The sequence below is a fragment of the Eubalaena glacialis genome, chromosome 15, assembly GCF_028564815.1.
Source record: "Eubalaena glacialis isolate mEubGla1 chromosome 15, mEubGla1.1.hap2.+ XY, whole genome shotgun sequence".
Classification (NCBI taxonomy): domain Eukaryota; kingdom Metazoa; phylum Chordata; class Mammalia; order Artiodactyla; family Balaenidae; genus Eubalaena; species Eubalaena glacialis.
In genome coordinates this window covers 81,900,796-81,916,454 of record NC_083730.1, presented here as the reverse complement: position 1 = coordinate 81,916,454, position 15,659 = coordinate 81,900,796, and the positions used below count along the sequence as shown (strand labels likewise).

The following is a 15,659-nucleotide window of genomic DNA, read 5'->3' as shown; positions in this document are numbered from 1 at the left end:
TACTAACCTCTTCTCTTCTCTGCTGAATCCCCATTTATGGTCATGTGATATCCTGGGATCAGGAGTTTTAGAGCTGAGAGGGACTGGAGTGACATTTAGAGCAGCCATCTCAGCAGACAATTCTTCTGTTTATCACCATGTAGGTAAACCATTGACTTGGGAAATGTCTGTAATCAAGAACCACTCCTGGTGTGTTTTGGTGACATTTTAAAGAGGGTAAAACAGAATGTTCCCTCTGACAATTGCAAACCTCTCCAAGCAAGGGGAGCAGAAGTGGCTTTGACGTGGGCCACCAGAATGCTGTGAAACAAAGCAAGGAGGGCGTTCTGGTTAGCACCCCCTCCTTGTGAGCAGCCAGAGGGGCCACTTACGGCCTTGTACTCAGAGCTTAGGCCCTGGCTTCTGATTCATCCCAAATGACTGTCAGCACCAGACTGGGGTTTGGAGGAGATTATGGAGCCAGGACCAGGAGTCCCCAAAGCTGAGAACATAGAACAGAAGGCTGGATACGGCCGGCCTAGACACGTGGGACCAAAACTGAGATGGACCACAGAGCAAGCCACATCACCCAAAGCTGGGGAACAGACAGATACCATAGAGTGAAACTGGATGGGAGGGTTAAAAAGAGGCAGATCGTTAGGAAGCAGGAGGGCAGTGCTCAGAGGGCAGGAGAACAGAGATGAGGCAGGACTGATTGGGAGGTCTGGGTTTTGATGCAAAATCAGTCCCATTTCAACCATGACTTCTCTCCATCTCTGAGGATGGTCAGCCTGTGGAATCTAGCCAAGATAGCCTCTTCTTGAACCTATCAGAGTTCAAGGGCAGAGAGCCAGGAAAGCTTCACTGTTAAGAAGTCAACCTCCAGAGTCAGGAACAAGCCTGGGTTTGAATCCTAACTCCATCATCCCTAGCTGTGAGACTTAGGCTAGTGATTTAAACTCTCTGAGCCTCAGTTTGCTCATCTGATAACAATTGTAAGGAAGATGATGGTGGTAATGAAGATGATGATGATGGTGATGATGTAAGAGGATGATGATGATGATGAAGATTCTGATTTGATGAAGGTGATGATGATGAGAAGGATGAGAATGATTTTGGCAATAGCGTTGGTGATAATGAGGCTAATGATACTGGTGCTGATGGGGATGGTGGTGATGGCTATGGTGACAGTGAGGGTTATGCTGATAGGGAGAAGTTGGATGGTGATGATTACGATGGTGCTGGTGATGACAATCATAAGGATGATGGTGGTGATGGTGACGGTGGTGGTGACGATGATGATAAGTGATGGTATTAGTAAGAGCCTCCACTTCAGAATAAATGTGGGGAGTAGGCTGGAATACTGTGACCTTGAGCGACTTAGCTTCTGTCTCACTTATGCCATCTGTAAAATAGTGATTAACGTTCATACCTACCTCATATGGTTGTCCCAAGGACTAAATTCACTAAAACATATGAAAAGTGCTTGACATATAGTAAGTACTTAATAAACGCTGTCGTTATTAATCGTATTATTATTTCTGTTGCTATGTTCCCCTTATTTTCAGAATCATTCCTGTTGATCCTGGGCTGGTATCACTAGTCTTGTGATCAATGCTCTAGATGGCGTTTGTATGACTCATCCCCTTGGCCCGCAGGACTGGTTTCCAACCCTATCCCTCTTGCTTCCTGTGTCCTCTATCATTAAGTTTCAGGGATGTTAAGCTGCCCAGGGGCTCTGCATAGGATTCTGCTAGGAGAGGGGCCCCCTGTGTTCCTAGATGAGGAAATGAGGGAAGAGGGAAGGAAGAACAAAATCTATGTCGTGGTCATCCTAAAACGATGTCCACAAAATGGGTATGTGCCGGCCATCAGTGCCAAGTTGGATGAGCTCACCTTCACGCTTGATCCTACGAAGCGACAGGCTGCAGGTCCAAAGCTCCCCGTCTCCGTGTAGAGTCAGGTGGGTGAGCCCTGAAGGTTCTGCACTGACTCAGGGCTTTCAGAGCAGGGTGACCAGCCCGTCACTCCAGACGTCGTGTCTTCCTCACGTCCCCTGCCTTGCCTTTCAGAGATCTGGATGGCAAATCACACAGACCGCTGCCCCTCGGTGTGGAGAACGACCGAGTCTTCAATGACCTATGGGGGAAGGGTAACATGCCAGTTGTCCTCAACAACCCGTATTCAGAGAAGGAGCAGGTAAGTGGTGGCGCCAGCCTGGCACCCACACTCCACGGCTCCCTGAATCCTCTTGGGGAGACAAATCCCAAACCACGTGGGGGAGGAAACCAGCCAGTGTAGCTGGAGAGCTGGGGTGGGGAGCTGAGGCCAGGAGTGCTTATCCTGGGCTATGGATTTTGGCTTTGATATGGTTGAGTTTACTTTGCGAGCTTGCTAGTTTTCAAATTTTCCTTCTGTTTCTACCAGGAAAGACATTCACATGGTTCTAAATTTAAAAGATATAAAAGACACATGGTAAAAACTTTTTCTCTCTCCCGTCATCCCAGCCACACAGTTTCCCTCCCCAGAGGCGAGCAGCGTTCATCGATCATCATTTTAGGGGTCCTTGTAGCAATATTTTATGCATAGACAAACAAATACACAAACATTATTTTCATGTTTTTTTTTAACATCTTTATTGGGGTATAATTGCTTTACATTGTTGTGTTAGTTGCTGCTGTATAACAAATTGAATCAGCTGTAGGTATACCTGTATCCCCATATCCCCTCCCTCTTGCATCTCCCTCCCACCCTCCCTATCCCACCCCTCTAGGTGGTCACAAAGCACCGAACTGATCTCCCTGTGCTATGTGGCTGCTTCCCACTAGCTATCTATTTTACATTTGGAAGTGTATATATGTTAGTGCCACTCTCTCACTTCGTCTCAGCTTACCCTTCCCCCTCCCCGTGTCCTCAAGTCCATTCTCTACGTCTGTATGTCTGTGTCTTTATTCCTGTCCTGCCCCTAGGTTCTTCAGAACCTTTTTTTTTTTTTTTAGATTCCATATATATGTGTTAGCATACGGTATTTGTTTTTCTCTTTCTGACTTACTTCACTCTGTATGACAGACTCTAGGACCATCCACCTCACTACAAATAACTCAATTTCGTTTCTTTTTATGGCTGAGTAATATTCCATTGTGTATATGTGCCACATCTTCTTTATCCATTCATCTGTGGATGGACACTTACGTTGCTTCCATATCCTGGCTATTGTAAATAGTGCTGCAATGAACATTGTGGTACGTGACTCGTTTTGAATTATCGTTTTCTCAGGGTATATGCCCAGTAGTGGGATTGCTGGGTCATATGGTAGTCCTATTTTTAGTTTTTTAAGGAACCTCCATACTGTTCTCCATAGTGGCTGTATCAATTTACATTCCAACCAACAGTGCAAGAGGGTTCCCTTTTCTCCACACCCTCTCCAGCATTTATTGTTTGTAGATTTTGGATGATGGCCATTCTGACTGGTATGAGGTGATACCTCATTGTAGTTTTGATTTGCATTTCTCTAATGATTAGTGATGTTGAGCATCCTTTCATGTGTTTGTTGGCAATCTGTATCTCTTCTTTGGAGAAATGTCTATTTAGGTCTTCTGCCCATTTTTGGATTGGGTTGTTTGTTTTTTTGATATTGAGCTGCATGAGCTGCTTGTATATTTTGGAGATTAATCCTTTATCCATTTCTTCATTTGCAAATATTTTCTCCCATTCTGAGGGTTGTCTTTTCGTCTTGTTTATGGTTTCCTTTGCTGTGCGAAAGCTTTTAAATTTCATTAGGTCCCATTTGTTTATTTTTGTTTTTATTTCCATTTCTCTAGGAGGTAGGTCAAAAAGGATCTTGCTATAATTTATGTCATAGAGTGTTCTGCCTATGTTTTGCCTATGTTTTCCTCTAAGAGTTTTATAGTGTCCGATCTTACATTTAGGTCTCTAATCCATTTTGAGTTTATTTTTATGTTTGGTGTTAGGGAGTGTTCTAATTTTATTCTTTTACGTGTAGCTGTCCAGTTTTCCCAGCACCACTTATTGAAGAAACTGTCTTTTCTCCATTGTATATCCTTGCCTCCTTTGTCATAGATTAGTTGACCATAGGTGCATGGGTTTATCTCTGGGCTTTCTATCTTGCTCCATTGATCTATGTTTCTGTTTTTGTGCCAGTACCATATTGTCTTGATTACTGTAGCTTTGTAGTATAGTCTGAAGTCAGGGAGTCTGATTCCTCCAGCTCCGTTTTTTTCCCTCAAGACTGCTTTGGCTATTCAGGTCTTTTGTGTCTCCATACAAATTTTAAGATCTTTTGTTCTAGTTCTGTAAAAAATGCCATTGGTAATTTGATAGGGATTGCACTGAATCTGTAGATTGCTTTGGGTAGTATAGTCATTGTCACAATATTGATTCTTCCAATCCAAGAACATGGTATATCTCTCCATCTGTTGGTATCATCTTTCATTTCTTTCATCAGTGTCTTATAGTTTTCTGCATACACGTCTTTTGTCTCCCTAGGTAGGTTTATTCCTAGGTATTTTATTCTTTTTGTTGCAGTGGTAAATGGGAGTGTTTCCTTAATTTCTCTTTCAGATTTTTCATCATTAGTGTATAGGAATGCAAGAGATTTCTATGCATTAATTTTGTATCCTGCAACTTTACCAAATTCATTGATTAGCTCTAGTAGTTTTCTGGTGGCATTTTTAGGATTCTCTATGTATAGTATCATGTCATCTGTAAACAGTGACAGTTTTACTTCTTGTTTTCCAATTTGTATTCCTTTTATTTCTTTTTCTTCTCTGATTGCCGTGGCTAGGACTTCCAAAACTATGTTGAATAATAGTGGTGAGAGTGGACATCCTTGTCTTGTTCCTGATCTTAGAGGAAATGCTTTCAGTTTTTCACCATTGAGAATGATGTTTGCTGTGGGTTTGTCATATATCGCCTTTACTATGTTGAGGTAGGTTCCCTCTATGCCCACTTTCTGGAGAGTTTTTATCATAAATGGGTGTTGAATTTTGTCAAAAGCTTTTTCTGCATCTATTGAGATGATCATATGGTTTTTCTTCTTCAATTTGTTAATATGGTGTATAACATTGATTGATTTGCGTATATTGAAGAATCCTTGCATCCCTGGGATAAATCCCACTTGATCATGGTGCATGATCCTTTTAATGTGTTGTTCGATTCTGTTTGCTAGTATTTTGTTGAGGATCTGACGTGGGGCTCAGAACCTTCACTCCAGTGGGTGGACTTCTGTGGTATAAGTGTTCTCCAGTCTGTGAGTCACCCACCCAGCAGTTATGGGATTTGATTTTACTGTGATTGTGCCCCTCCTACCATCTCATTGTGGCTTCTCCTTTGTCTTTGGATGTGGGGTACCCTTTCTGGTGAGCTCCAGTGTCCTCCTATCAATGACTGTCCAGCAGCTAGCCGTGACTCTGGCATTCTCACAAGAGGGAGTGAGAGCATGTCCTTCTACTCCGCCATCTTGGTTCCTTATCCTTTTTCATTTATTTCTGATCAGATCTTTATGATTTATTTCCTTCTGCTAACTTCAGGGTTTTTTTGTTCTTCTTTCTCTAATTGCTTTATTTTTTTTTAACATCTTTTTTGGAGTATAATTGCTTTACAGTGGTGTGTTAGTTTCTGCTGTATAGCAAAGTGAATCAGCTATACAAAAACATATATCCCCATATCTCCTTCCTCTTGTGCCTCACTTCCACCCTCCCTATCCCATCCCTCTATGTGGTCACAAAGCACTGAGCTGATCTCCCTATGCTATGTGGCTGCTTCCCACTAGCTATCTATTTTACATTTGGTAGTGTATATATGTCCATGCCACTCTCTCACTTCCTCCCAGCTTACCCTTCCCCTTCCCCTTCCCCATGTCCTCATGTCCACTCTCTACATCTGAGTCTCTATTCCTGTCCTGCCCCTAGGTTCTTCAGAACTTTTTTTTTTTTTTTTTTAAGATTCTATATGTATGTGTTAGCATATGGTATTTGTTTTTCTCTTTCTGACTTACTTCACTCTGTATGATAGTCTCTAGGTCCATCCACCTCACTACAAATAATTCAATTTCATTTCTTTTTATGGCTGAGTAATATTCCATTGTATATATGTGCCACATCTTCTTTATCCATTCATCTGTCGATGGACACTTAGGTTGCTTCCATGTCCTGGCTATTGTAAATAGGGCTGCAATGAACATTGTGGTACATGACTCTTTTTGGATTATGATTTTCTCAGGGTATATGCCCAGTAGTGGGATTGCTGCATCATGGTAGTTGTATTTTTAGTTTTTTAAGGAACCTCCATACTGTTCTCCATAGTGGCTGTATCAATTTACATTCCCACCAACAGTGCAAAAGCGTTCCCTTTTGTCCATCTAATTGCTTTAGGTGTAAGCTTAGGTTGTTTATTTGAGATTTTTCTTGTTTCTTGAGGAAGGATTGTATTGCTATAAAGTTCCCTGTTAGAACTGCTTTTGCTGCATCCCATAGGTTTTGGGCCGTCATGTTTTCATTGTCATTTGTTTCTAGGTTTTTTTTATTTCCTCATTGATTTCTTCAGTGATCTCTTGGTTACTTAGTAGCATATTGTTTAGCCTCCATGTGTTTGCATTTTTTACAGTTTTTATCCTGTAATTGATATCTAGTCTCATAGCGTTGTTGTCGGAAAAGATACTTGATATGATTTCAATTTTCCTAAATTTACCAAGGCTTGATTTGTGACCCAAGATATGATCTATCCTGGAGAATGTTGCATGAGCACTTGAGACGAAAGTGTATTCTGTTGTTTTTGGATGGAATGTCCTATAAATATCAATTAAGTCCATCTTGTTTAATATATCATTTAAAGCTTGTGTTTCCTTATTTATTTTCATTTTGGTTGATCAGTCCATTGGTGAAAGTGGGGTGTTAAAGTCCCCTACTATGATTGTGTTACTGTCAATTTCCCCTTTTATGGCTGTTAGCGTTTGCCTTGTGTATTGAGGTGCTCCTATGTTGGGTGCATAAATATTTACAATTGTCATATCTTCTTCTTGAATTGATCCCTTGATCATTATGTAGTGTCCTTCTCTGTCTCTTGTAATAGTCTTTATTTTAAAGTCATTTTCTGTGATATGAGAATTGCTACTCCAGCTTTCTTTTGATTTCCATTTGCATGGAATATCTTTTTCCATCCCCTCACTTTCAGTCTGTATGTGTCCCTAGGTCTGAAGTGGGTCTCTTGTAGACAGAATATATACGGGAGGTCTTGTTTTTGTATCCATTCAGCCAGTCTATGTCTTTTGGTGGGAGCATTTAATCCATTTACATTTAAGGTAGTTATCGATATGTATGTTCCTATTACCATTTTCTTAATTGTTTTGGGTTTGTTATTGTAGGTCTTTTCCTTCTCTGGTGTTTCCTGCCTAGAGAAGTTCCTTTAGCATTTGTTGTAAAGCTGGTTTGGTGGTGCTGAATTCTCTTAGCTTTTGCTTGTCTGTAAAGATTTTAATTTCTCTGTCGAATCTGAATGAGATCCTTGCTGGGTAGAGTAATCTTGGTTGTAGGTTTTTCCCTTTCATCACTTTAAATATGCCCTGCCACTCCCTTCTGGCTTGCAGAGTTTCTGCTGAAAGATCAGCTGTTAACCTTACGGGGTTTCCCTTGTATGTTATTTGTTGCTTTCCCCTTGCTGCTTTTAATATTTTTTCTTTGTATTTAATTTTTGATAATTTGATTACTGTGTGTCTTGGCGTGTTTCTCCTTGGTTTTATCCTGTATGGGATTCTCTGCGCTTCCTGGACTTGATTGACTATTTCCTTTCCCATATTAGGGAAGTTTTCCACTATAATCTCTTCAAATATTTTCTCAGTCCCTTTCTTTTTCTCTTCTTCTTCTGGGACCCCTATAATTCGAATGTTGGTACATTTAATGTTGTCCCAGAGGTCTCTGAGACCGTCCTCAATTCTTTTCATTCTTTTTTCTTTATTCTGCTCTGCAGTAGTTATTTCCACTATTTTATCTTCCAGGTCACTTATCCATTCTTCTGCCTCAGTTATTCTGCTATTGATTCCTTCTAGAGAATTTTTAATTTCATTTATTGCGTTGTTCATCATTGTTTGTTTGCTCTTTAGTTCTTCTAGATCCTTGTTAAATGTTTCTTGTATTTTCTCCATTCTATTTCCAAGATTTTGGATCATCTTTACTGTCATTACTCTGAATTCTTTTTCAGGTAGATTGCCTATTTCCTCTTCATGTGTTTGGTCTGGTGGGTTTTTACCTTGCTCCTTCATCTGCTGAGTATTTCTCTGTCTTCTCATTTTGCTTAACTTACTGTGTTTGGGGTCTCCTTTTCACAGGCTGCAGGTTTATAGTTCCCGTTGTTTTTGGTGTCTGCCCCCAGTGGGTAAGGTTGGTTCAGTGGGTTGTGTAGGCTTCCTGGTAGAGGGGACTTGTGCCTGTGTTCTGGTGGATGAGGCTGGATCTTGTCTTTCTGGTGGGCAGGACTGCGTCCAGTGGTGTGTTTTGGGGTGTCTGTGAACTTAGTATGATTTTAGGCAGCCTCTCTGCTAATGGGTGGGGTTGCGTTCCTGTCTTGCTAGTTGTTTGGCATAGGGTGTCCAGCACTGGAGCTTGCTGGTCGTTGAGTGGAGCTGGGTCTTAGCATTGAGACAGAGATCTCTGGGAGAGCTCTTGTCGATTGATATTACGTGGGGCCGGGAGGTCTCTGGTGGTCCAATGTCCTGAACTCGGCTCTCCTACCTCAGAGGCTCAGGCCTGACAGCCGGCCGGAGCACCAAGACCCTGTCAGCCACACGGTTGGAGTGCCTTCAGAGTTGGAGAAGCTGGCCTGCAGTGGCTCTTCTTCTGTGCTGCACATTAGAATCACCTGCTTCTTCCTTGTTTTGCCCCAAAGGCAGTGTTCCACAGAGAAATACAGTAGCCTTGAAAATAGTCACAGCTCTGAGATGGCTTGTTTTTTTCCTTTGTGCTTAGTTGGGTTTCACTTGCTCACAGGGGGCCACGTGCAGAGGCCTCACACCCAGCTCTTCTGACCGGAGTTCCTAGTGCGGAATGGCTTCCACCAGCACCTCAGCTCAGGCAGGCCGTGTGCAGAAGTGGGTCGAACGACACTGCAATCCAAGATGGCAGCCCAGGGCCATGTGCAGAGAGCTATTTTCACATGTTTTTACACAAATGAGAGCACATCATACAGGCAGACCTTGTTTCATTGCTTTTTTTGTTTGTTTGTTTGTTTTTACAAATTGAAGGTTTGTGGCAACCCTGCACTGAGCAAGTCTATTGGTGCCATTTTTCCAGTAGCATTATTTTTAATTTAAATTATGTACATTTTTTAAGACACAAGGTTATTGCACACTTAGTTGGCTACAGTATAGTAGTATAGTACATATAGCATTTGTATGTACTGGGAAACCAAAAAATTAGTGTCACATACTTTATTGTGGTATTTGCTGTATTATTGTTGGTCTGGAAATGAACCCACAATATCTCCAACATATGGCTATATTGTTTTGTGCCTTGTTCTTTCACTTGTCAACGTATCTTGGAGATTAGTCCTCATTAGCAGGTAAAGAGTCCTGGTTCTTTTTTCATGGCTGCATAATAATCCATTATATTGCTCTGCCATGTTTACTGAGCCAGTCCTCCAAAGTGGACACATGGTCCATTGCCAATATTTTGCCATGACATTGCTATAATGCATGACATTGTGCAAATACCTCATTGACAGATGGGTGGGCTTATCAAAAGAATAAATTCCTAGTAGCAGAATTGTTGACTCAAAGCTCATATACATTTGTGACTTGGGCAGAAATGGCCGAACTGCTCACCACAGAGGTTGCACCATTCCCACCTGCTAAGTAGGCGAATGACTGTTTCCCCACAGCCTCGCCAGCTTGGTGTGTTATCAAACTCTTCAGTCTCTGCCAATTTTCTGAGAAATGTTTTAACAGCTGAGTCAATATGGTGAGAGTGGCTAGATGTGGCTAGAGATTAGCAGACCCTTTTTCTCACCTGTCCAGGCAGGTAACAGACCAGACCAGAGCAACCCTGACATGTGAATTTCCCACCCCTCCCCTGCACCAGAGCAAAGTATGGGTGGAATGGCCACTCAGCAGGTCATCCTCTTCCTTCCCTCCACCTGTCCCAAGCCCTGGATGGCACAGGCCAGGTTGCTAAGCTCTTTCTTTCAATGTTTAATCTATGGACAACACCTTTCACCACTAGCCCACATAAGCAATGACTCATAGCCTCTCTAAGTAGCTTCACAGGAGAGGATGAGACATTCCAGAGCCTCAGTGGGAATTGCTTTCTTTAGCTGCCGATGGTTGGCCGGGAAGATAAAGACATCAGGGATTCCACAATAGGTCAGACCCATGACGCCACCGGCCAAGCACGCCCCCTCTTGCAGGGACACCTGGGAATGTTTGGTGGACAAGCACAATTGTAGCCTTCTATTATGCTGTCCTCAAAAATCCAGGCCATACTGTGAGTGTAAGGACTATTATTATCCATTAATGATTAAATGAACAAATAGAGCTTAAATTTTCTTTACATTTTCTTTCTTAACTGAAAGGAAAGGGTGTTGCCATAATGCAAACCCTCCCAAGACAAAGGACAGAAAGACGTAGCCTCAGGCCAGATCCAGGCTGTAGACATGATTTGTTAAGTTTGTACTATATTGTCCTAATTGACAATTTATGTTTGTACTTTGAGTTTATTGCCAATGTTTCAAATTTTCATGTAATTATCACATTTACAACTTCTCTTACAAATGTGGACAGTCTGACTACATTGAGCCTATATTCTTATGGGGCAATAATCTGCCTGGACTGAGTAACAGCTGTCCCCACTACACAGGGTGTGGGCTCTCCAGTTTGTCACAATCCCCACCACTCTCTATTGTGCCCCTCTCATTACTGCCAACTGTTCATTGTCATTTATCATAACATTAGTGCTGCTGGTTTTCTTATAATAGTTAGGATGAAAGTTAAATCTTTTCGTATCCATGCCTTTATTATAAGTGGCAGGTAGAGATTGATCAAGAGGTTCACACATTTCAGGAAAGATGCGAAAGATTTCATGTTTGTGAGAATGAAGAATATTCTTATGTGTTTAATATGCAACCAAGTGTTCTGTCTTGAGATTACCCAGCTGGCTTTACTGATTTGCCTTACCTACCTGCCCCCTCTATGTATCAGAGTTTGGGATTGCTGGTCTGCAGTAACCCCTGAGATCTGGGGTAGAGGGAAGAAGCAGAGGAGGCCTTGACCCCACCAGAAAGACCCTTAAGGTCCTGCTGAAATCTGAGTGATAGCACGATTATGGCTATTTACTTTCAGAGGATCCATATTGGTTAGACAGTGACAGCTTGAAAAACATAAACTTGAACTTCAAGCCAGAGGAGTAGGGTTCAATACTGGGGACAGGACAGGGAGATTAATAGGACCAGAGACCTTCTTTGCAAGGCATCATGATGAAATGATCAGTATCTTAGTCCATTTGGGCTGCTATAACAGAATACCGTAGACTGGGTGGCTTATAAACAACAGAAATTTATTTCCCACAGTTTTGGAGGCTGAGAAATCCAAGATCAAGGCACTGGCAGATTCAACGTCTAGTGCAGGCCTGCTTCTTGGTTGATAGACATCCGTCTATGGCTGTGTCCTCACATGGCAGAAGGGGCAAGGGACCTCTCTGGGGTTTCTTTCATAAGGGCACTAATTCCATTCATGAGGGCTCCAGCCTCATGACCTCATCACCTCCCAAAGGCCCCGCCTCGAAAACCATCACATAGAGTTTGGGTTTCAACAGTTGCATTTGCGGGGGACATGAACATTCAGTCTATAGCAATCAGGGGGAGGTGCTGAGAACCTGCCTTAAGGCCTCCTCTAAAATGGAAATTCCATTTCCTTGGAGGAGAAAGGGTGCTGGAGAAAGGGGAAAAGACAGTCTTCCTGAGGTTAAGACGGCCAAACAGTTTTAGACATGGGAGCTCCTGGAAGCATGACATACAGACCAGCAGTGCTTGGATTTACACTCACTCCTTTATCACTATCAAGTCCTCACTGTAGTCTGTGACCCAAAAAAGGTTCAAAATCACTGGTCTGTGAGATTATCCGGGCTCTGCTGTCTAAGACTCAATTTTCCAAATGCCTCTCAGAAATAGATCTGAAAAGAGCTGGAGACCCAAGCGCTCAGTTATATTGGAGTCCCAGCGCTAAAGAAACAGCCCAGCTACCTCCTGCTAGACACCCTCACAGCCACAGGGCTCAGAAATGTTTCCCAGGCTGAGCAAATTAACAGAAAACCCAACGTGTTTCTTTCTGACCTGAAAGACCAGCCCCTATGCTTGGCCTCTTCTCTACCTGCTCAAAGCCACTTTACCTGGAGCTCCTGGAATCAGCTTCCTTCCTCCCAGTTGTAACCCACATTTGCTGCTTTTTTAGGCTTCAGTGGAGTGGGTAGCATTGTTAATAACACAAAGAGAGACCCAGCCACTACCTGCCTTCCTGAGTCACGAAGAGACAGGAGCTGGCGGAGGAGCAGCTGGTCTGCCTTTTCCCCAAGGACTGGGCAAAAGGCAACAGAGCCCAGGTGAAGCAGGGCAGATGCAGGCTAGACATGAGAAAGAACTTCCTGGCTCAGATGACTGTTAGGTCCCTGAAGGAATAGTGTGGTCTGTCCTATCCTCTTTCATACTCTTGTTTGTCCAGACTCAAGGAAAATCGAGCCATAGAGGCAACTTCTCTTAAATTAGCCTCAGAAGGCTGAGATGTTCATCTTTACCTAGTGGTTATTTCTCTTGCTAATAGTTTGGGTCAGCAATGGGTAGAGCCAGTGAGACTCAAGTTCCTGGTCACTAGAACAAAGTGTGTGAATGACTCTGTGATGCTTATCTTTAACATCCCCTTGCAAATTGTATCTGGCCTGGGCTGGTGGATGGAATGAATCCATTCACCCATCACACAAAAAATAGTCACCCAATATCTGCCGCCTGCACAGCTTGGGGTGGAAGCAAAGGTGAGCAAGCATCGCCCTCTCTGCCCTTGAGACCTTCACGGGTGAATGTGGGGAGACAGACACATGGACAGTGCAATTAATCCTAAAATAGAGGGGGACACAAGACACTGTGGGAACATAAATACCTCAGGCGGTATCAGGAAAGGTTTACTGGAAGAGGTGACATTTGATCTGGGTTTTGACAATCATGCAGGAGTTTGCCTAGAAGAAAGTGGGGAAAAGCATTACAGTTTTAAAAGGAACAGCGATGGCTGATAAACTATGTTTCTTTTTCTTGCTAAGGATTATTATTTGATTGCTGAGGTTGTCTTTGATGCTAATACCACCCAAGACACATATTGAGTTTTGACACTTTCTAAAAGCCCCTTACATAATAACCCTCCTAAATGGAAATGCTACCCTAGATTAAGGACATGAGAAAGTGCTGTTTGTCCATTCTCCCCGCAAAACCTTAGGATTCGAAACAAGCCCTTCTCTGCTTCCCTTTTTATTAAGCATCTATTTTTCTTGCCTGCCTGATTTGCTTTCCTAAGGGGTAGGGGTAGAACCGTGCCCTGCTTGGGAGCAGAACGTCTATTTTCTGATACTAATTAAGCATCCATCCAATCCTTAGTGGGTGCAAGGGGGGTCCTGGGCCTGGGGGAAGTGGCGTTTCCATTTGGGTTTCTTCCTTCTTATTCAGCCCGCTGCCCCTCTCTCCAGCCTCTTACTGACAAAGGCAACAAGGTAGTCAGAGAGATGATTCTTATTTTGAAATCTCCCTCCCCACCCCATCCCCACCACCTCATCAAGAACCTGGCATTTCCTCACCCCTGGGGACATAGGGCTTGCTAGCTTTCAAAATGTCAAAATCTGCTGAGAAGCTTTTCCCTATTTCCAGGTAAGTGTCAGCATCACCCCAGCCTCTCTGCACAGCTCCAAATTATAAGGCAAAAGGGGAGTGCTTATGGGCCCTCAATCTTCAGAGGTGTCCAGGGCCCCTCTGGGAGTAAACACCCCAACCGGCCAGCTGCTGCTGGCTTTGCTGATGACCAAAAGGGGCCAGCCAGACCCAGCCAGGCTGTGTCTGGATGAAGGCAAACCAGCACAGCCCTCTGCCTCTCAATGACAGCCCAGCGTGCTACAGGGAAATCTTCTAAGTCAGCCCTGACTCACTGCACGTAATGATGTCGGGATAAAAATAACAGTAACGCTGATAACAATACCACCCTGCAGGGGGTGTGGTCATTCTAATCCCTGGACTCATGCACAGCACTGGGCTCAAGAGCTCAGCTATGGGGTCAGCCTACGTTTGGCTTCCTCCTCCTGGTGACCGTGGTCAGACAACTGATTAGCATCTGCGCTGAGGCTCATAGTGGCTTATGGGCTCGTGGAGTAGCGGGGAGGAAGAAATGAGATACTGTATGAAATGATAGCATCTGCTGTCATGATAAAAGCTAACATTTGTTGAGCGGAGGCAGGCACTGTGCCAAGCACTTTAGATCCACAGTCTCATTTAATCCCCAGCCCAACCGAATGGAGTACTGTTATCGTTCCCATTTTACAGATGAATAAACTGAGGCCCAAAGGGTTGACTAGCTTGAAGAAGGTCACTTGACTAGTAAGTGGGCAAGATGGGACTTGAACCCAGGCCATGCAGCCCTAGAGCCACTCTTAACTCTACAAGGCCTGGCACAGAATAAATGCTCCAAAAAAGTTCATTAGTGTTATTATTATTGTTGTTGTTGTGATTTGGCTAATTATTATATTGCTGATCTAGGCATCATATTGCTAATTTAGGTAAAGATGTATTGCTAATGATTATATTGCTAATGTGAGGCAGATAGGGCAAGAAGCCCTGTACCCATTTTGCAGATGACACCCTTGTGGCCCAGAAAGGGAAAGCGACCACCCACTGAGTCTTGGTGACAAAGCCGCATCTCTTTCCCTTTACGACGACATCGTCATCCTTGTCAATCGTTCAAATCAATGTTGTGTATGGCATTTACCTCCTGGGGCCAAGCTCTAGGAATACACAGAGCAGGGAGCAATAAGACCTAGATGGAAAAAAAGGAAACTTTGAGGGCCTGGATTCCAGGCCCAGCTCTGTGGCCTATCAGTTGTTAATTTGGGGATAGTCAGTTTACTTCTCAGAGCCTCCATTTCCTCATCTGAAAAATGAGTTACCATGAGGAGTCCATGAACCAGTGGATATGCAGTGGCCTAGCCTGGGTGAGGCACAGAATAGGCATTTACTGGATGTCACTCGAAATGAAATTGAAATGATCACGGCCCTTGAGTTCAGAGCCTAGACGTCATCTTTTCCTCGAGTATTTGCCTCAACCTCCAGAAACAACCACTCTCAAGACAAGCTCCAGACACAGACCCACACACAGCAGTTATCACACTGTGATAGTTGCGGTTTCGTAGACTCATGAGCAGATGTTCCCCGCAGAGCCCACTTGACTGGCTCTAGCACATTCCGCTGGCTGCATTCAGGGTACCTTCCTGGGGGTCCTGTTGATTACTCCCTTCCCTAAGCCTGTGTCTAAGCACTTGAGAAACCTCTTATGTTTTGAGGTTAGTTTCTCTCTGTGGGAAAGTGCCCCCAAATCCCTAATATAATATAAGTTGCAATTAAACCCATTTCTGCCCCCAACTCTATCGGGCCAGGTA

The 15,659-nt window shown here is 43.4% G+C and overlaps 1 protein-coding gene across 1 annotated transcript in view; it reads left to right on the top strand.

Moving 5' to 3' along the window:
- The window catches only part of NOS1 (nitric oxide synthase 1), a 183,764-nt gene that overhangs the window by 106,912 nt on the left and 61,193 nt on the right, over positions 1 to 15,659 (top strand). Inside the window, 1 exon segment of the mRNA XM_061170420.1 lies at positions 2,052 to 2,178. Coding sequence (XP_061026403.1) covers positions 2,052 to 2,178 — 127 coding nt within the window.